Raw genomic sequence first — 22,249 nt, 5'->3', positions numbered from 1 at the left:
AGGCAATCTGTAGAACTGTAGCTCTTCTTTGTTGTTATTTATTTGTTGTTATTATTACTCTCCAGCAAATTAAGTATAATATATAAAATACAAATAATGGCAAAAAGCAGAAGCAGTAAAGAATCAGCAATAGTAAAAGCAAATATCACAGTCATGGCTGCCTTCTCCTCAGTCCTGCTTCTTTAAGAGATTATCGGCAGCTTAGATTCAAACAAAGGACCAAATGCACTTCTATCTGGCTGATTTATCCGGCCCTGAGCATCGGACCTTGGGGTGAGCGCTGGCGGCGAGGGCGCCTTTTGCGGCGGTGGGGCCGCTGCTGGTGGGCCGTTGTGCGCCCTGCGCCTTGCGGAGAGGGAGGCTGCGCCGGAGGAGCACGTTAACACCTTCCAAGTGACGCCCGGTGATTGTCGGTAATGTATTTCTCCCCCTTCTTGTGAATCCCGGCAATCTATTAATTGTGCAGTGTCAGGGGAACAAAGCAATCAGCGGCACCATCTGCTGCGAGCGGGTTGGCGAGGCTGACGGGAATCCTGCTACCCTCCCTTCTGGCTGCGACCCCGCGCGCGCGCTCGCATCCCGGAAATAACAGCGATCGCAGTGGTAGATTGACGGGAAAAAGGGCGGTTTAATTTGAGGCGGAGAAAGAGTTGTACTTTGGTAGACTTCACGTCCTTCCCCTAATAGCAGATATGGACGTTTTATGCAGTCAGCTCCCCAGCAAGCGGAGGAGTGCCCCGGTCTTGCTTATCCAGGCATGCCTCTTCGGTGTCCGCTCAGAGCTCTGTGCTTAAACTTGCATTAAATGCATCAGATTAAATCTACTGTGTCTCGCATAGAGAGATGCAGCCTGCTAGGATTACAAATCCCAGCTCGCTGAGTTTTGCCTTGCTTTGGCAGTCTTCTGCTGTTGGCCCACGGCATTGTAGCTCCATCGGGGACGTTTCCGGGCTATGTCCTGCAGACCTCTGCTGGCCATGGTTGATCTCGAGGCCACGCTTTGCAATTTCTTCCGCACTGCTAACTTAACTGCTGCAGATGGCAGTCGGGTCTCCGTTTGCGGAAGAGACTCGTGATAGCTGGTTCCTCAAGTTTGGGGTTTCCAACCTGGGAGGGTCTGAAGCAGACCTGCTCTGACCAGTGGATGGTGTGCAGTATTTTTGGAAGACTGGACTGGATTCTTAACATGATTGGTCTCACGTAAAACTCTTGGTCTGTGCATTTGTCTTTCAGTATTAGTTTGTAATATCTGGTTCTGTAACACTGAAGGGCAGTCATCCATTTTATTAAGAACCCAGCTCACTTAACAAAGGGAAGGGAGTAAATGTATGTTCACTTTATGAAGTGTGTCCTCAGAGATTGTACATGTGCTTAGTGATGTTTTGCAGCATTTTCGTTTTGGATGCCGGTTAAGGGAAGCTGCATACTTTGTGCATTAGAAAATGAATACTTCATTTCTGACATGTAACTCTCTCCAGTACCTCGCGCAATCATGCCCCTGTTTTCTGCACGTGACCTACATTTCACACAGCTCCCTCTCTGACAATCAGGAGCTCGTTTAAGAAAAGGAATATCAAATCAGGGAGGCTGATTTGTTATGCTTAAACTTTGAAAACGTTTGCTGGAAGAAACGTTGAGGTGGCCATGATGTGTGCACGTTGCTTATATTGGGAAATAATTATCAAACTCAAACCTTACCATGAGGACGGCGTTAGAGTAGCTTGCCAATGGAGGCTGTACAGTCTCCATCCTTGGAGGTTTTTAAGACCAGGCTGGATGAAGCTCTTGAGTAACCTGGGGTGACCTCGTTGCTGATCTGCTTTGAGCAGGAGGCTGGACTAGATGCCTTCTTGAGGTCCTTTCCAACCTGTTTTCCTGAGATCCTATTAGGTTGTGAGCAGCTTTGCAGGGAAGAAACAAATCTTCTCCATGCTACTACTTCCTATATAAATTAACTACCAGCACAGGTAGATACTGGTTAGTTATAGTCTTGCACTCTGAAGATGACTAAAGACACCACTGCAAGTGGCAGTGGCTGTTAATCCCATGGGAACTGAGGCTAAGGACTGAATGGGCTGCCTGTGGAATTAGTATCTTTCTGCTGTAGTGGACATATGCTGATTTGTGTTACAGGGCGCTGTTTGTGCTCTCCCGCCAGCGCAGAGGAATAGACCACCAGTTAGCTGCGTGAGTTTGTCAGTCTTGCATCTTTTTCAAGCCCTAGATTAATGTCAGCAAGCAAAGAGCTTGGAGTGGTTGAAATTTAATTAAGTGATTTTTAGTGTTTGGAGGCGTGCTTTGTGACCATCTACTGTGGTGATAGATTTACTAGAGAAGCCATGAATACATTACATAAAAACGTTATTACTTAGATTATAGTACTCCAAGGCAGAGACTAGTTCATCTTACATGCCTGTAAATCATGCAGCATGCTTTCAGTTCCATAGCAGTAGCAACTTTTTGGTAGTACAAGCCCTAGTTATTTATTTTGATGCAGAACTTCCTTCTTTTTTTGACTGCCCAGAAGAAGACACAAAAGAGCGGGTTTGTTTTAAAAAATGGGGGGCGGGGAGATAAATGTTTTGGAGAGAAGAAACAGCCGTCTTCAATACCTGTTTGACTCTGTCATGATGTCGAATGTGAATCCCACTTTCATGAGTGGGGTTGGATGCAGTGAAGGTCTTTGCCCTGTTTGTCTTCACGTCCATTACTTTTTTTCTTCTCGCAGCAAGGAAAACTTGTGCTGAGTCTGATTTCACTTGTGACAATGGCCACTGCATCCCCGCCAGGTGGAAATGTGATGGTGAAGAAGAATGTCCTGACGGGTCGGATGAATCGGAAGCAGCGTGCAGTGAGTACAGAACGCGTGTCTCGGACGGGGTGCCTTATCAAAGCTCAGAGCATTAGGAAATCGGAGGTGTTTGTCCCACCGCTTGCAGGATGATCCTTCAGCTTTTGCTTCTATTATAATAGGAATTGAAGACAGAAAAGGTCTAGGTCATTCAAATCAAATGGTTTCCAAACTTTCAATTGTATCCATTTTCCAGACTGTGATATAGGCAGCCCTATCCAGTCTGTAACAGAATTAAAAACATCTCTAGCTCTCTTGTGGATGAGAGCTTAGCTGCTTGTAGGGGTCATGCTCAGCAGCGGTGCACGAAGGTTCATGCTGAATCTGCTCACTGAGGAGAACACTCATAAGAGCTGAGAGTGCCAAGGCAGATGTATGGATCAAGAGCTATTATTTAGTCCCTTACCCACAATCTGCACCATTGCTTGCTGGAATATACGTTTACTAGTCCACAAGGCTGCACTGTGAATCATTTAAGGTTTGAATCAAGCACCGTGAAATCTGCGCACCTGGGATCAGGCCTTTTGGCAACCCAGACTGGCAGCGTTCTGTGTGGTAGCATCTTGAAAGTCCTCATTGCTGCACAGACCATTTCTGTCGTTATGGGCGACCTTTGCAGTGTTAGAGCGTTGTTCATTGATTTTATTTATTTATTTGCCGTGCGGAACAAAGGAAGAAAAAGGAAAAGGTGTAAGATCGGCAAGGTAAAACAGCTGAAGCAGAGAGTAAACATGACAGATGTTCACTGCAGGTAACACCTTTTAAAAACACATTGATTCAGGAAGTAAAAGGACATGCTTGATGTTTATTTGGTGCATTTTATCTTAGTTTTTTTTCACTCTTTGAGGAGGTGCATCCACTTCCCATTGTCCTGGAACGGTGAAGGGGTGTCTGATGTGGAGTGGAAGAGAATCCCAGGAATATTTTAATTAAAACACTAGCTAACATGCAGACTTCTATATGTGTGCTTCCTTACGTGTGCAGGTTTGTTTCTGGACAAATCAAGAACTAATACAAGCCACTCTATTGAATTTCTGGTCATGTACTTCACAAATGTATTCCTATGGGTCAGCGGCAGTGTTGGAGGAAATATTTATCAGATTTCACCAGAATGTGGCATATAGGGGACTTTACAATGAACTATGCTTCTTTTTTTTTTTTTTTTTTAAGCCTCATAGCCAGTTCTACCTTGCTCCCTAATTAAGAAAGACAAATGCACTTGTCTCTTGCAGAAAATGAACGGTATTGTGTCTGCAGCCATACACAGACTACAGAAAAAATTATTTCGGTAGCTGCATTAGCATATTTATGTACTGTACGTGCTGGCCTTTCACCTTCCATCCTCCTTAGTCAAAAAGCATCTTATTAATGCTGCTTCCAGTCTCTGTTTGTCACTGGATGGGGGTTGAATAACTAAGCAGCTCCGTTCGCCGTAGTCTCCGTCTGCCTGTGAATCTGTTGTCAGAGGCCACAGGACAGCCTGTGTTTAGAGCATGCAGCTCCAAGATCTCTGATGATTTCCCTTGATCATCTTCCTTTCCTTTTCTAGCCGTTTCACCTTCCATTTTTCCCCCCGCTTAGGTTCCCTCTAGGGAAATCACCTTTGATACTTAAGTATCATAAAGGAGACTTGACCTGAGGCTCACCAGACTGATGGTATCAGGTGAATACGCGGCCCTTTGACACGTCTCACTGCTGAGGATGGGAGTGAGGAAGAGTGTGGTCTACGACACGAGGAGGAAGCAGTTCCTGTTCTGTAGTATATGCCCGACAGTGCAATCAGAAATTCCTTGTGAAAGAAAGCAGCAGGACCTGTATGGACCTATTCTTAATTTTTTTTTTTTTTTTTTTTTTTTTTTAAGTACCACAGTTTCAAAACCAGGTCAAGGACTATGGTGTAGCCACTCATTTTCATTCGCAAAAGATAGTGTCAGTGTCTATGAGACAGGAAACCGAGGTTTCAACCACAGAAGACAGGTCTGCCGTTCATATAGCCCACCAGGACCTGCAGCACAGGCTGCACCCCAGCCCAGGCTCCGCACCCTGAGACTGGCTGGTTAAAGCTAGTTTTAATTACAGTTCCCGTCCTCCTTTTGTTTGCTTTTAGCTGTCTCAAGCAGATTTACTGCATAAGATGTTTGATTTTTGCTTTGAGTTTTAGCCAAAGCAGATCATTTTTTGTACTATGGATGCAAGAACCTGTGTCTCGAAGTTCATAGGATACTTGGTACGAGCTTATGCCTGGCTTGTGGCTAGCACACAAGAGAAGGTAATGTTTCTGTACGTACTGGTTGAAAACTTGCCTTCAAACCTTAAAAATGTCTGAAAGTAGAATTTTGGAACCTTACTGGTTTTATAGGATTATCCAGATCTGAGATTCACGCTTAATCAGATGAAGATCAAGTAGTTCTAATCTTACGACTGCTGATAGTTATTAGGCTTTTTATTTGCGTGGGAAGGACTTTCTTTTCAAATGTTTTATATCCCAGTGAAAGCATGTGTCATCTCGAAGACCGATCAGATCTGCTCTGTAATCAAAGAGAAGCAACCTGATAGTGCAGAAGCGCCGCACCAGTTGCGGGATTAATTCACGTATGTTTGCAGATCTTTCTGCCGCCGTTGTTCCAAGGCAGAAGCGCAGTTATAAACCTGGTGGGCTATTAAGCAGCAAACTGCAGTGTTTCGCTTTACTTTTAATTTATACCCTTAACTGACAAGGTCCAGTCCTTTTTGTGTGTAAATGCCATTTAAGGGCAAGGAAAAGGCTGGAACAACAAACAGAAAATCCAATGAGAGGCAAAACATGTACTTGGACAGTCTGGGAGAGCTTATTCCTTTATGGTCCCTCTCTCCAGTCCTATTTTCTTATTCCTTGACGAAAGCAAGGCTGAACTTTCTCCCTGTGGTTGAGAAATGACTGCAGGCGCCTATGGCTGTCTCATCTCCCTGTTTAGAAATGCAGCACGGCCCTTTGGAGGAGTCTGCGCTGCGGTGTTTCCCTGGGGAAGGGGCAGCTTGGGAAATGGAGATTTCTCACCTCTGGCAAGATCAAACTGCTTTATAAAATCAATAGCTTGCCGACAGGCCACGGAATTACCAGCGCGTTTGCCAGGTTCCAGGGTTATTCCTCGATGAAAGCAATGCTGGGACATTGTCCATAGGCCCCTCGAGCCGGGGAGGTTGAAGGCACCAATAGTGCTGACTGGTGCATTTTAGGAGCAATTCCAGCTCGGGATGTGATCACAGCAATGCAGTTCCTCTCAGCATCTACCAGCTGCTAAGGGGCTTTTTATTCTCCGAATGCTTCTTGTAATGCTTTTTTTAAATATATTTTGTGCTTTCTGATTGGTTGTTGGGGATGTTATGTCCCTCTCTCTAAATGCGCAGTTAAAGATAACAGTTTGCGTTCCTCATTTTTATGTAAAACCCTCCTAAACCAAAACAGTGCTTTGCTACTGCCTTTTTCTGTTTCCTAGATTGCTGAAATTGCTCAGCTTTGTATCTGATAGTGTCCTCTCTAAGGGTGTTACCCATCCTCAGGTTTTAGGACAGCGCGACCTGTCTCATGTTGGATAGAGGAGATGTCATCACGGCTGGCCTGACTTCTGCTGGACCCATGATGTCCAGGCCTTTTCTGCTGTCCAGGCATGTTTCGTGTCTTTTAAACCTCATTTCCTTTAAGCAACCGACTATTGTCTCCAGGGGTGGTAGCTGTAAGGATAACTTTTATGAGTCCCATTGAATTCTAGGATGATGGGGTCTGCGGGGCGTCTCGCTGTAGCGGCTTCCTGATGCTAGTTGAAGGCTGATCAATTTGTAGCACAGGCTGACTTTTGGAGATGTTTTCTCAGGCTTTTAGTTTGAAATGAATTATTACAGATAAGAAACAGCTTATATTTTCTCCATCTTTTCTTGGAGTTAGATCCTTAACCTAAACATACTCTCGCATCCACAGGTTTGTCCAAGTGAATTATTCATGGAACGTGCAAGCGTCACCACTAAATCTCAGTGTTCTGCCATCTGTCAGTTTGTCAGTGCTATTATCTGGCTGCTGAATTTATTTCGTCTCGTTTAGTTTATATTAAGGTTTCAAAGAAGTGTGTGTCCCTTTTCTATGAGCTGCTCTATTCAGGGGGCATCTTGTGGGCTGGATCTCTCCTCTCTGAGGTCGTCATTAGAACTACAGTCAGTTGTGGGGGTGGTTTGTTTTGCCTTCTGTTTTTGTATCGAAGCAGAAGGACCCCCTAAATCAGGAGAAGCCAAACCTCACTTGCACAGAAATTGGTCAAGCAAAGGGTGGAAGGGGCAGAATTCCCAGGGTGAAGACGTTGCACTGGATGGAGGCTGGAGGAGGGAGAAGGAATGCAGTGTTAAAGAGAGGAAGGTTATTTTGAGGCACGTACTTAACAAAGGAAAGGAAATGGATGGTGGGTGGGATGGAAAAAGAAATAACATTTAGCCATGGTGAGCTGTTGCTCCTGGCGGGGAAGGAGAAGACTCAGTGCTTGGCTATGCCCGATTCCAGCCTCGCTTTCCTCACCTAAGCCTTTGAGATTCAGCACTTGCCTGGGCTAGGCCTCTATTTGGGACAGGTTGGCTGCATGTACCTAAAGCAAATTAGCCAGTTTGTAAGATACAGACCAAGAAAATAACCAGGGGGAGATACCGGCTTGTCCTCCTGTTGTACATGAGCCATTGCTGGTTTTCCCTGCCTGCCGCTAGGGAATTCTCGGAGCGTGCAGCGGGTGCAAAACAGCCGTCGCTGGAGGATGCTCTGAAATGAAAATGGATTTTGCCGCCACCGTGCCAACTTGTTAGTATGCACGGAGCTCCCCACAAATCATTAAAAAGGATAGCAGAGTATCTGGAGGTGGTGGGAGTACAGTTAGTGCCTCTTTCAAGGAGGCACCCGCGACTCCCACGTACCTTGCCAGCAGCTGTTTTGAGATGCAGAAAGCGTTTTCGACCTGGGAGCAGGCTCGAACACCCGCAAATCTCATAGTTGCTGCAGCGAACCTCCACCAGCAGCGCGGGGGCTGCGGCCATCTGCGTGGACTCTCCCACCGGAGAGCCGGCCCCGGCTGGAGCCCCGGAGTCATTTCTCGTTGCTCCCACTCACTGCAGCCCAGCCTGGCTCGCTGCTCGCCCTCGAGCAGTGGTGCAGTTGCCACCGTCATGCAGAGGCTTTGCTTATGCATATGAAAAGATTGCTCACTATTTTCCTATCTGCCTTCTCGAAGCCAAGAGGGGGAAGGGAGGCCGTTTTTCTTATTGAGCTCACCAAGACCTCTACCAAAATGAGTGCTACCCACCTAGCGCTATTTCAGCGCAGATATGGAATCGCTCTGCTTTTTTTGCAAGAAATTTTAAATTTCCCTCTGAAGTATTTTGATTATTTAATCAGTGACTTAAAAAAAAAATTCTCTAGAGAAAAATAAAAACAAATGCTAACAAACAGTAACAGCACTGATGGGAACACAAATTAAAGGGGATAGAGCAAGTGAAAATCTAAGCTGGCAAACTCTTGCCTTAGGACATTGTATATATAATGAGATCGAGGAACGCAGGCAGCATAAACTCACCGCTTCTTATTCCTTATCAGATACGTGACACTCTCCTAGTTAAGAGCAGAAATTATTATACAGAAAAGTATAGCCGGGTGTTATGAGGAAGAAAAGAGAAGGGAAGACCTGAATTCATCCTGCATGTAATAGAGGAATGATTTAATAGGACAGGTTTAATAAGCAGCAGTCCTGGAAATAGATTTTTTAAATGGAAATGGAATATAAAATAAAACCCTGAATGTTAGTTTGAAATACAGTACCAGTTCATGCGGTACTTCTATTTCTAAGTACGTGTCACTAGTCATTCAGGGAGATGTATCCAAACTTGACAGTTTTATTTTTAATGGCCGTTATCTGTGGTCCTAGGCGCTTTGGGTGCTTCTGTTACATATACTGATCTCTTATAATGATTATTACTTCTGTCCTGGCTTTCTATCAAGTTGCACAAAAGCAAAAATTGGGTAATTGTTGGTATTGCTCATCCCCAAATGCACACTTCTCCCTAGCTCCTCACTCACCCCAAAGGAAATTACGTCTGTATTACTCCTCTTTGATCCCGATCTCCTGCATGACTGGCTGAGCTGGGTGACATTACCACGCTTTTGTGGAAGGCGACTTAATAGACTGTTCCCTGCCCTTGGAGAACTTGTCCTGGAGGAGAATGATGGAACGGCTCATTCGGGGCGTCACACGCGCACGCACACACACACACACCGGGCCATTGACTTCAAGTAGCAGAGGGGAAAAATAAGAAAACTAGGCCAAATCAGCCAGGCAGAGTCAGATATCAGGTTTTAGGACCTCAGGCAGTAACAGAGAGTTGTTTGTTTTTAATAAGAGTAGTGATGAAACGCAGATCTGTTTGTGTATGTTGTGATATGGGGGACAGGGACTGTAAATGCAGTGGGATACATAAATAAAGACCCTTCTGCTTCATTACCGCTGCTGGATGGGATTTGTTAGAGATCATTCAGGGAATTGCATACACTGATGTAGATGTCAGGTGCACAGGAGTTCATTTTTGCAAGGAGTTTTACCAGGCTCCCGCTGCGCTGACTGGCTGTTATTGCCAACAGAAAATGCCACAGCCTCGGTAGTCCTGTCGCTGTCCCCTGGCAGAGCCGTGGGCCATATGGAGCGCTGCTGAATTGCAGCAGCTGAGGCCAAGAGCCCAGATTCCCACCACGTTGGTAAAACAGATCCAGCACAAGGCGCAGAACCTGGGAACGTTTCTGGAGTTACGGAGTCCTCCCTGTAAGCAGGCAGAAAGACGACAGCCTGATTTTCCAGAGGCCCAGACTGGGGTTGCAGTGCTAATGATACGAGCTTTGATTCATCCCGGTGATCAAATCTGTTGAGGCAGAATAACATGAAAACACCACAGGGCGTTTTTTCCTGGAGTCACAGAAGGGACCGCTGGAGGTTATCTAGTTACACAAATGCTCAAAATGGGTCCACCTAGATTAGGTTGCTGAGGGCTGTACCGAGTCGAGCTTTGAATAACTCCAAGGGTGGAGGTCCCACAACCTCTCTGGACCCTGTCCTGGTGCTTAACCACCCTCATTGGTGAGGAAAAAATGCCTTACATCTAGCCAGAATTTCTTTAGTTGGAGCATGTGTCTGTCACCTTTCATGCTGTCCCTATGTCTGGCTCCATCTTCTTTAGTCCTTCCCCATTTTGTGGTTGAAGGCAGTAATAAAATCTTCCTTTAGTCTTCTCAAGACTGAACAAACGCAGTTCTTTCAGCCGCTCCTCTTATGTAGCCTCTCAGTTCAGATTATTTTGTCAAATAATTGGAAATGACATAATTCTGTAACGAGGATAAAGTTTTTGCATTGTTCACCGTCCTCTGTCAGTGCTCTACCACATTAAAAATATAATTTAGAAAACAATTTGATTTTATATCTTTGTCGTGCTACTTAGCTAGCAGATCTACTTAGCAGTGGGTTTTGGACTCTTTAACAACTCCTTTTATGGAAAGGTGCATCATGAAATACTTCATGATAAGGCTGGACTTTGAGATGGAGAAGACCTGCTGCAGCCTGTCAGGAGACCTGGAGTTCCCTGCGGGTTCTGGCCTACTGCCTGCTGTGTATTTGCTCTTGCGCTCTTCAGTCTTTTACTTTTCCTGAGCAATGTTTTCTCACTGACTCGGGGATTTCGTTCAGTGTGTGCAGGCATTACTCCTAAATGCTTTTGTATTTGCGTCCTGAATATTTCCTTTTATTTTCACCACATTGCTCCTGGCAGTAACTTGTAATAGATTTTAAAAAGTCCTTTTCATCCTAAGCAGGCGTAACTCTTCAAATGCTTGCGAATGTACCTTTACTCCTGATTTAATCATCTTATCTCAGCCAGTATATACTTTCTTCACAAGTGCCTCTTGTTCCTTAATCACTATAATTTCTCTGAATGCCTCCAAGTGTGTCCTTGCTGAGCAACCCAGAATTGACCTCGGTATCCCAAGGGGCCTAAAACCACAGGGGAGGGGACGGCAACTAACACAAGAAGTCTTTGACAAGGTCAGGAACAAAATCTAGTTTTTCCTGCATCCCACTCCTTTCCTTGAAGCATGAAATTATCCTTTTACATCAAAGGGAATTCAGGGAACTCAAACCCCAGCTGTTTATCCCCAGTAGTGGGATCCCTTTAGCTGTGAATATCCCCTTGAGGGGTGGCACGTAAGCAGTGAATTGCATCATTTTTGATGGTTACATTGCTTTGGTGGTTTCAGCGTTTTACTTACCTACAGATACAAACAAATTCAGGGTACATAAAGATTATGCTCCAATTCTACCAATGATAAAAACCTTTAAGTAATACCTGCTCCAAAAAAAATTTTTTTTTTTAAGGGAAGGTGGTTAGTGTTTATACCCCATAAGTCCCATTTTCAGAGGTTCTAGTCCAATAGGGAAACCAATGGAAAGTCCATATTGGGTCTTTTCTAATGTTTTTGCTGTTCTCTCCTTAAGCAATGTTACCTTGCAAGAAGGTGACTTTTTAATATTGCATTGCAGGCTTTGACATTTGCAGTGTTCCCACGCCTCAGATCTGCTCTGAGCTTTTGTTAGTTGACTGCTACAAAGATTTAAATGCTGGCATTTAAATATTTTTCCTATTGGTCTAATGTATTCATGCAGTTCATAAACAGGAATGGTCATAAAAGGTTTTGATGCTGCCTTTTTATGGCTGTAATTAATCTTGCATTTATTTCAACGGGAGAGAAGAGCAGGAAAATGAACGTTGAACATATGAAGCTCTAGTATGTGTAATTATTTAACAGCCTATAAATACTGAACTAGTAAAAACTAAGCAGATTTTCAGAAATATTCAGGCAGGTTTTCACTGCCTAGTGCTTTCATTCTTTCCATTCTCTTCGTGCTTGCTTTCTGAAATTCAGTTTTACCAAATTTTTTATATTTATTTCATGTTCATTTATCGAGGGGAAAAATTCATGGTTAGTGTACTTACCATGGCAGATGGGAAGAGGAAATAGTTTCTAGGAATCAGAAGCAAAACGTAATTGGAGAATTGAGATATTTTGGTGATTGAAGCAATGTTGGGCCTTAAGAGTACAGAAAGTAAGTTGCCTGGTTTTTCCTTTCTTAAATGGGTGAAGTATAGCGTGAGGAAAATATTTTAAGAGGTGAAAATGTAGTGGCGTTGTTTAATATTGTTTAACATCTTTTGTATTTAAATAGTGGCTGTATTTTAGTACCATATGGATTTATTGTTTGTTTGGTTCTAATAAGCTACTTTTGCCCAAGTTGAAACTGTGACTCCTAATTCTACCATCTTTTATTTAATAGCTATTTTTTCCCCTCTCTTTTTTCATTTGTACAGTTCTAGGATTATGTTCTCATTCAGGACAAACTCCCACTGAAACCATGTGCAGTTTTAGTAATGGTCTTGTGATAACTCCAGCCTGCATCCTTGACGATTAGGATCACAATAAAGATTGGTCTGATACGCAGTCTCCGCATGTCTTGGGAGATAATTTATGTAACTTAAACCTTGCACTGGAGATCTTTAATTGTCTGAAATGCTTCGATCAAACTCTGCTCCGGGTGCGGGTGTGGTTGTCGACAGTGCCATCTGCACGTGCGAGAGCAGTGCGGACCTTTACCCTGCACGTTTATGGGCTACAGCGGACTTCCACAGCTGCTGAGAACGTAAATCTGGGCTTTACGTTAGCAATAGCTTCTAGTCTGCTTTCTAGCGACGCTGTATTTAGTGACTGTGTTCAGAGTGATAGGTTTCAGCTCACCTTTTCTCTGACTTGTATTTTAACATGTTAAGACATGCTAACATACTAAAATACAGAGGACAGCTCATGAAATTTATTGGACCACGTGCGTGTGCACGTTCTCATACCAATAGACTCTTGCCAGCTATTGCACTGTGTTTCTGGCTTATGCTGCTGGACTAGTCCTCTTACCAAATCATTTCAATACCCAGTCTACTACTGTGCTCAACTCCAGTTACTGCATGAAGGCTGGATTCTGTGTTTTGGCGGAGAGACGATAAATGCTGGTCATCCAGCGTGAACATAACCAGTCCTGCTTTTGTACAGGGAGAAGCACGCCTAGCATGTTTGAAAGTCAGTGATTTCATTTCTGTCCATTTTAACGTGCATTTATATGTGTATAATTATACATATATATTTAGATATGTGCATGCACGTAAACAAAAAAAAGCATGGTGTGCCTTGGAAGCATTTCGTCAGGTATATCGGCACCCAATGGAGTGTAAAAAGGAGAAACAGCAGTTAACATACACTTTCTGCAAAGGCTTACGTGTTTCAATTCCTGCCTCTAGACACGCTGCAAGAGTCACCGTTGGAGCCGAGTTGTGTGGATCGGCGGGGCTATTTGTAATGAAGTGAAGGCGTAGATGGTAGAGGAGTCTTTTCTTCTCAGCCACAGGTCTGCATAACGCTGTTCCTGAGCAACGGCCTGAACACGTTCAGTTGAAATGCCACTTAAGCTGCCAGGCTTAGAAGGTGCCTCTTTTATTCTCTGAAACAGCAAACTGGTGGGGTATTTTTGTGTGTATATAAAAGATGGAATATTCACTCTGAGATAAGAAGCACAATTATTTTAATAGCAGCCGAGCCTCTCCAGAATTTCTTTCCATTTGCACATACCAATGCACTTGAGAACGAGGACATCTTATAAATGATTAAGTCTTTGCTCATCTACTGAATCCTTTTTTTTTTTGGCCTGAAGTTCTTCATATCCCCTTGGTCCCTTTGAGCAGGAATTCATTTGTTGATACCTTTAACACCTCAGCAGAGTTGTTGGCTTTACTGTGAAAAGCAGCATCTTCTTTTGGTATGATCTCGTGCATCTTCCTGAAACAACTGTTGCTGTATAGCCATGCAGATGTTACCAGCACCGGTGCAGGATGACTTCCTTTCAGCTGCTGTGGACACTAGAGGTACATGATATGGAGTGTAACATTGTATGCAATTTTTGCCTTAGTATGATTTTTTTTTTTTTTAAGTCCTAGATGCTCTTTTGTCTGTCCAGTCCTTTAATAGAACAGAGAGGAACATAATGTAATGGCAAATACAAGGTGAAATCCAAATGTTGCAGCATACTTGGGTTTTTCATTTAAATAAACTGTAAAAGGGAGACTTCAGGTAGCAGCAAAAAGAAAAATGTTTAGCAGTGATTTCTGGCAATCTTCTGGAGACCCATATAATTCCTCTTTCTGTAATTTCTATCACTCATCTTGGCAGGTTTAATTATGTTTGCTCATCTGGGGACCTTTGTGGCTTTAGTTTCCCTATCGATAAGAAGCACTTTTGCAGCCATAATCTCTTTTACAGATGGATGTCGTCTCCATGCAGCTTGCCTCCTTTATCCTTTGTATTATTCTGTCCCCCTAGCGTTCTGCGGGGCTTTTTCCCCTCTGTTGTGATTAGACTTGTAGCAATCGCTGTGAACGAGAGAAAGAAAATGAGCCTGGACAGAGGGGAAATGAAAGAGCAGCTGCTGAGAGGCAGGCTCAGAAAACCCCGCGGGGGCATGCTGGACTCTTAGCCACAGTTGAGAGGCTGCTGAAGAGACCAGGTTTTTATCCCTGTTTGTCACCGCGGGCTCTCGATGGAGCCTGGCACACACAGCCTGAGCCCTCCTGCTCCCGGCCGGCCGGGTCCGGGACCGCTTCGCGGGGAGCCTGAGGGAGACACGGGAGCCGGCCCGTGCACGCGTGCTTGCACGTGAGCTTCCCAGTCGCGTGTGTCCCGTTGAGCATCTGGAGAGGAGGCCCTGGAGCAGATCCGCCCCACTGATGTGGCCGAGGTGTTTGGAGAAGAGGTGATGACCAGCCGGGCGGTAGCCTGACATGGTAGATACCCGCAGCTCGGGACCCCTCCCCACGTCTCTGGCCTCTCTGGCCATGCTTTTAGTGATAGTCTAGTCCTGCTTTCCAGGGCAGGCACTGAAAAGTCGCTCTGTATCAGCTGCCCATGAGTGCAGCTAGCGGTGCGTCACCTCGAGGACCTGCTGGTTGCTGGCCCGCGTGGAGACGGCGTGCTGATCAAACAGGTTGCTCTGGCTGGAAAGAGTTGGTAGGCCAGGAAGACAAAATGCCGTTGGTAAAATTTTTTGATCCTCCGGATGTATCAGAGTACCCCAAGCTTTCATATAGTTTATGTAAAAATGCAAAAAAATACCCCCATAATAACAGATTTAATTAATCTGTGAGGAAAAATTGAAGTGTGCTTTAGAGGAGGTGATTTGAATCTCTCAACCAGTCAGGTACAGTTCTAGTAGGGCTTTTCATTATTTTAATCAATGCCTTCTTCCTGGCTTGCACGACATGTTCGTTTATAGGAAACAGCACAATACTGCCATTTATATTTCTTTGCATAATTAACGCCCCATAATTACCTAACTGCTTATCTGATGAGAAACTCTGAGAAGTAGTTCCTGATCCATTATATTCAAGCCAGCCAGCAAACTAAACTGCGTTAAAGGGATTAAAGAAATGTTGTCAACCTTAAAATCGCATTTTTAAATCCTGTTTGCGCTTAACTTTTCTACTGTCAGCCCCTCCTATGTTGTACTTCTATCCGATAACCACCAAGCAGTTTGCAAACCCTAATGAAAGCGGGTCTTGTTTTCAGCACCAAGAAGCCTGTGAGGAGCTTCAAACAAATAAATGAAGCCAGAGTCCTGCAGCGGCGTTCCCCCTTTCGCGTTTGACTGACTCATTGCGTTTGCAGCAGGGCATTGCTGAAGCCAGTGAGGTTTGCAGCGGCCTGTGCAGCTGCTTTCCAGCACGGTTTAGTGCCCTGATGTTGTTGCAGGTAGGTTGGCGGAGTGGGTTGTATATTAGAACTGACACAAGTGAAGCAAGAAGACTAATGAAAGAGAGGAAGAGCAGCAGGAATAAAATAAAGATTATAATAATAAGATCAAAGGGTCCCTTGTCTAAGGCCAGGCATGGTTTGATTATTACATTTATAGATATATAATTCTATTAAGATTATTATAGATTTGGCAAAAGTAGCCATCGAGGGTGGATTTGAGGAAGAAAAAGAGCATGAATAAAAAGTACAGAGAGGATGCCCTGCGCAGAGAGAGAACGACGCCGAGGTAGGAGGGCGAAAGGAAGAGGTGGGAGAAACGTGAGTCCGGTGTCAGCGGCGGAGCATGCTGCCTCTGCTTTGCAGACTGAGGGAGTGGTGGGAAGTGAAGATGTTGGTAAGCGTGTCTTCAGGCCCTTGCATGAGGCCGCTCAGGAAAGTTGTTGAGATGCAGGACAGGCGGTCGAGAAACCTGGGTTTGATTTTTGGCTCTGCTGCTGCCCTGCAGTGGGGCAGTAGTTGAGTGAAGGCGTTTCGAAGTGTCACCACCTACAAAACAGAGCGATGTAATTTTGTCGAAACTGTTCACACTGGTGCCAGTCTGTCGTCCTGGGTGACTGGAGTAAGTCTATAGATAATACTCCTCTTCGATAGCTGCTAGGTAGTAACAGGGCTATGAATTGTGGCTGGATTTTACTGTGTGGTTAAAAGCTCTTAACTTGGGCCTAATTTCTTGCCAGTTTATTTATTAACTGAGTAAAAGGTAAGGATATGGGGAATTTTTAAGTTGTACGTTGTTCTTTCACAATCCCTTACTTAAATTTTCTTCATGTCTCCTTAATGAAAATTTTCTTAATTTACCGTTTTAAAGGAAGTGGTGGAAACGAGTAAAGCCTAGACTTTCAGAAGTGCACAGCAAATATCTCGTAAAGGCTCTGGACCAAGACCTTTGAAAAAGATTGCAGATTTTTTAATGCACCTTTTTGGCTGCCTAAGTGTAGGCAGGTTCTTCTAAGCTGAATGTCCTAAACTAATGGCTTCTGGGCAGCAGTTTCTTCTGCAGATTTAAACTCTGTAGTGCTAGTGGGGAGGGGGGCATCTGGCCATGTCCGTGCTTTAACATCGTGTGTGCATGCATCAGTCGTTTAGTGAGGGCAATGAAGTGTGCAGGCTCTGACAAAAATTGAGCTTATGCAAGTTCTTCAAAACCATCAGTGTGAAAGTTTAAAAAAAAAAAAGAAGAGTTTTGAATCTCTGTGGCCTACAGGCACAGATCATCTTTCCCATATGTGCTCTCAGATTGTGCATCTTGTTAATGTGTTTAGAACTATTTCTTGTTACTTTTCAGGAGCCAGTAATCTTGGTTGTGAAGTTTTAAGGAGAAATTATTGAGCAGTATTATGTGCCAGGATTATGGGGGAAAAGCAGAATTTTGTTCATTCTTCCTGTCCTTTCTTTCATTTCCAGATTATGCAGGTTTAAAGAGTACTCTTTGTTTTATTGAAAATGCAGAAAGATGGTTTTAAAGGAGGCCTGCAATGAAAAACAGATAAAAGTAACAGAGCTAAACCATATGGGTGGCCTTAATTTTGGGCACAGGTCTGAGTCCTAGTGTGCTAGATTCTCTCTTTTATCTGGTAGTAGCCACTGTGCTGTGGTTGTGCCTTCATGCCAGCTCTACATATATACACATACATTTTTATAAGTGTGTGTGTGTCTTAGCTCTGCATTACAATTTCCTTCCACAGAATAACGAATGAGGAGTTTTTCTGTTGTGACTTTGCTTTCTTTATGAGATGGGAGCCCATGATATTTTCATAATATGGCATAAAATATGTATTATTATTTTGAAAGATTGGCTTCAGGAGATGGTCTGTGATGTGATTCCATTTAGCAACATGACTCAAAGTGCTTTTCTCTTTGCACATATTTAAGAGCTATGGGAAGTTAGTTATGGTGATTAGAAACCACCAGGGAGATGGCCACTGCGCAAACATTTCAAAAGGAGATGGCTGGAAGCTAGAGAACGATGCTTAGCAAAGGCCAATTTAAATAATCTGGAAAAAAAAGTCATGCCTGTAATACGTATTAAATTGAGGAAAGATCTCTAAAATTGTGTAAAAGAAGTAAAAGATAGAAATCGGGGATTCGTGTTCTTGAGAAAGGTATGTTCACTGATCATGCAGCACCAGAAACTTCCTGTTTCTTGGAATAGTCCTTGCTTTTTCATAGACTGGCAACAGTTCTACGTATTCTTCCCCTTCGCTTGGATTTTGTTATTTAGTTTCTATGTTCCTGGCTTGGAAGAAGTGTTTTTTCCACAGGAGTGTAAAACAGCTTCCACTGGAAGCTGTTGTGCAACACATGTCCCAGAAGGAGTGAATATATCCCTGTCTGCTCGTCAGATATTATGAGAACCAGGGCTGCTGTGTCTGCCTTTCAAGACATGCTTTTGCTCCCACTGAGCCAAAGGAAAAAGCTGTGGTAGTTCAAACCTGCCAGTGTGCTGACTGACTTTGTCCTGCAATTGCTCACCATCTTTCCCAAAACCCAGAGATCCTGAGAGCTCTAAATGAGAGGCTGACAAGCTGAGACCAGGCTGACCTGCCAGATGGAGAGAATGGAGAGCTTCGGGGGAGAGAGAGAGAAGGACCAGTGGTAGCACGCGGGCCTTCGACGGTTGAATGCACAGGTGTGAAGCTGTGGATGACAAATGCCAACACATGTGATATACTGGTGCACAAATCTGTCTTTTAAAAACCATTGACTGGGCCTGGAAGCCCCGTGCGTTGGGTAATACACGTGTGGTGTTGAGTAATGGTTTTGTAATGGTGTTGAGTAGTGGTGATGACCTGGGCCTAGACACCGGAGAGACTAGGCAGGCAGAGTCAGTTTGTTCTGCAGACCGGAAGTCGACAGAAGCATGTCCTAGCCCGTTCCTGAATGCGCTCGCGTAACTTGCGCTTGATTTTCTGTATATTCTGGTTCTGTGAAAGTAGGCTATTTCAAAATAGTTGTTGAAATCTACATGGTGGGGGCACTTGTAGGCTGGTCTTACAGTTTTGCGTGGCCTCATACTGTTACCTACGTGGAAGCAATCCTGATTAAAGAAGCTGATGTAATCAAGTCATACATTTAAGCATTGACATGAGCACACTTCTCTGGGTGTTGTCAATCATGATGTTTGAGTTATTTCAAGCAGTCAGAAATGGGTATTTGATTTTACTGATTTTGTATGGCCACTCTTGTTTTTTCCCCAAATTATTACTCAACTTTGTCCCTCAAACAGAAGGAAGAGCTCTTTAGGTGTTCAGACAGTTTTCAGACTTCCAGCTGCTGTTTAGGGAGCCTGTAAGAGATTATGTCCTTTACATTTTGAGGAGGATGCTGGTTCAGCTCAGCCCGCGTTGTTAGCTCCAGCCTGGCATCGTCGAAAGTGTGTGCGGTTAGAGGCCCAGGCGGTAATTGTGAGGCAGATGAAAATATCCTTCCCTCTTGTAAAAGCAGGGTAGAAGTCTGACGTGTCTCCGTTGGAGAAAACGGCTCGGATGCACGTGCTGCTGTGGCGGAGCTGACTCCCCGCGGCAGAGCTGACCTTTCTGCGGATGGTCTCCAGGAGCAGACGCGGATACTGCCTTCTTGTTGCTCTTGTCTTCAGCCTGGTGCTGAGCAGGGCTGAGTAGCTCTTTTGAGTCTCACAGTGAAGCTCCTGCAGCAGCTTTCCCCTTGCTCTCTGCTGATCTTCTCTCCTGCAGCTGTCAGGTGGAAAAACCTAAATAAAGACAACTTTGTCTTGTCGTCGGAGCAGGTCTGGGAAAGGTCGGACGCTGAGAGGGCAGCAAGTTATTTAAAGTTCTGAAATCAGACTCCCTTAAGTGGCTGGCAAGGAAATTATATCTGACCTGCATAGCAAATGAGGTGGGCTTTCAACTTGAAAGTCATAAAAAACGACTCAATTTAGACCAAATGCACTCCTACCTAGTATAGGGAAGATCCCTTGTCTCACAGATCCTGTCTACCTCTTTTAGTTAACCCAAGTTAGAAAGATCTTCTTATTGAAAACATTAAGATATCGCATACCAGCCCTTGACAAGCAGTGTATAACGATACTCCGTTTCACTGAGCCCTTTTCCCCCTTGCCATGTGGCAACCAAGGGGATGTGTCCGTTTCTTGCCAATAAATATACTTCAGCCACTGGATTTGCAAACAGTTTTGAGAGCACCAGAACTAACGAAGCTTGATTTCCTGTTCATTTGTGTCCCGGGGCTGGTTGTCTTTTTGGTGCCTGAGAAGGTAAGGACCCCCTGTAAAAGTTTTCCCCGCTGAGAAATTCTAAGTTTCCTCCTGCATGTGGATTCCTTATTGTCTAATACGTGTTGGGCTCATGTGGCAGCTCCTTGTTCTGGCAGTGTATTCTACCCAGGCAGGTATTTTCATTGAACTTACAGGAACTTAATTCTCTTTGAGAGGTCTTATCTTGTTATTTTTCTTGGATTTGGCCAGTGTATTTGAAAGTTAAAAGGACAGAGAGAGAGAGAGGTTCTTGTTTATCCTATAAACGTTGTTTCCATAGGAAAACAGTATAAAAAACAATGATACTGAAAGCTTAAATGATTATAGGCTAGCTACAAGAGGGTAGTTAGAAATTAAAGACGTTGAATAAGGAAGGTGAGAAGTATGCATGATTTATGACCAGGTATGTTAAGGATTGTAAGGAATTCTCTAAGTGTATGAAAAACAAATACATTTCTGACAATGATATAGTGTGATATCCAGCAAGGAGAGTAAAACAGTAAGCATGAAGTAATAGAAAATGCAGAAAGCTTAGACTTGTTCTAATTTCTGCTCAGAAGGAGGTGGAGGAAGATACATTTGCACGTTTAGCAACTTCCCTACTACCAAACTGCAGCTATTAAATTTGTATGGTTTTAAGTCAGCAGTACTGGCAAACTGTCATTGAAAGGTGTTTGAAGACAAAGCCAGTGAGGCTGCTGATTTGTGTGTGTGTGTGTGGTTTTTTTTTTTTTTAACAGATTTTTGGAACGTTCATGGGAGTTGCTGAGAATTAATAAAAAGTTGATATTTTCATGGACATTAAATGGACATTAAAACATTAAATGGAGCCTATACAGATCCTGCTGTAATAGGTCTGTGGTCCATGACTTGAGTTCTTAATTGCTACAACAATACACAGTTCTGCTCCAAGAACAGTATGTGCCGATCATGCTGTTACTAGTTTTGGAGAAAACTGTGGAAGGGCTGATAATGGAACACATCTATCAAGAATAAAAAAAGAAATCTATGTCAACATGTTATCAGGAGAAACACGAGTTGTCTCACTTGTCACTGTTTCTTGGTTGAATCACTACCTTGTTAATAAGATACTACATGTATTAATAAGATATTATGTGTTTTTTGTGACATGTGATTTGACTTAACCATAAAAGTTATATAAACAACAGGTGACAGAGAGATGGTAAAAGACATTAAAATGGTGAGCCGCTATGAAGTGGAAAGGTCATTATGCAAGGGGGGATGTGACCGATCTCACAGGGCTCACATGATTGCAGAGTTGAAAGATACACCTTATTGGAAGGCTATTGGATTTACTGAAGAGCCGGTCGAGAGATACCTTCATCAATTTACGCCTGTCTCCTTAGAAAGACGTTTCACTATGTAGTTTTTTATTTAGTTTAGCAAAAGCCAGCATGATTTGATCCAGTGAATAGAAGCTGAAGCTAGATAAGTTTGGACTAGAGATAAGATACCATTCTCAACCGGAGTGGTAAATAAACAAGTGGAATGACTTGTCCGGAAATCTCTACCAAATGAAGTCTTTAAAATCAAAAATAGATACCGGTCTTACAGATAATTTGTCACTTAAATGGGGTTGATGTAGAAATGACAGGCTTTTGCTGTGCAAACATTCAGCTGGTTCTAGTGGCCCTTAAGCTTTGAAACACGGGAAATTCTCGCCGCTGGTGCGAAGTGACTTCAGGGAAGCCGCGCAGTTGATACATGGAGGAGTTTGGCCCGGTGTATTACAGACACTGCAAAGAGCAGTAAGTTCTGCCCCTTGGAAGTTACTGCATCTGGGAGTTGCTTGGGCGTACATTCCTCTCCCAGCCACTGTCCTTCCTCCTCCCTGTCCTCACCCTCAGATCTCCAGAGATGGTCAAAAGAAACTGTGCCAGGACCTCCATCAGCCACAGCCTGCAGGTGGGACTACCTAGATCTTTTCCTTATAGTTAGCACCTTAAGGCCAAAGATCAAGTTGAATTAGAATAAAAATTAGTGTCTTTAACTAGAATAAAAGTAACTGTTCTGAAATTTTTTGAAGTGTTTATACACAACTCTTTTCCTGCCCTCTGTGTCCATTCAGGGTGATTCCTGTATCCAAGACTTAGTTTTGGGCAAATCGGTGTCTTTCTGAGCTGCAGCTGACTGTGCAAAAGGCCCCTTTGCGTCCCTAAAAAGTTTGTTTTTTAGCAGTGTGAGTCAGCTGTGCCTGCTC

General features: G+C 43.8%; 1 protein-coding gene across 5 annotated transcripts in view; it reads left to right on the top strand.

Annotated features, from left to right (window-relative positions):
• Positions 1-22,249, top strand: part of LRP8 (LDL receptor related protein 8) — a 193,605-nt gene that overhangs the window by 116,620 nt on the left and 54,736 nt on the right. For all 5 annotated transcript variants that reach the window (XM_068953191.1, XM_068953189.1, XM_068953190.1 and 2 more), the window contains one exon: positions 2,729-2,851. In XM_068953191.1, coding sequence (XP_068809292.1) covers positions 2,729-2,851 — 123 coding nt within the window. The remainder of the gene's footprint in view (positions 1-2,728; positions 2,852-22,249) is intronic.

Source organism: Struthio camelus, chromosome 8 (assembly GCF_040807025.1).
Source record: "Struthio camelus isolate bStrCam1 chromosome 8, bStrCam1.hap1, whole genome shotgun sequence".
NCBI classification, from domain to species: Eukaryota; Metazoa; Chordata; class Aves; order Struthioniformes; family Struthionidae; genus Struthio; species Struthio camelus.
The sequence above is the reverse complement of the archived record's forward strand: the minus strand, read 5'-3'. Positions and strand labels throughout refer to the sequence as shown.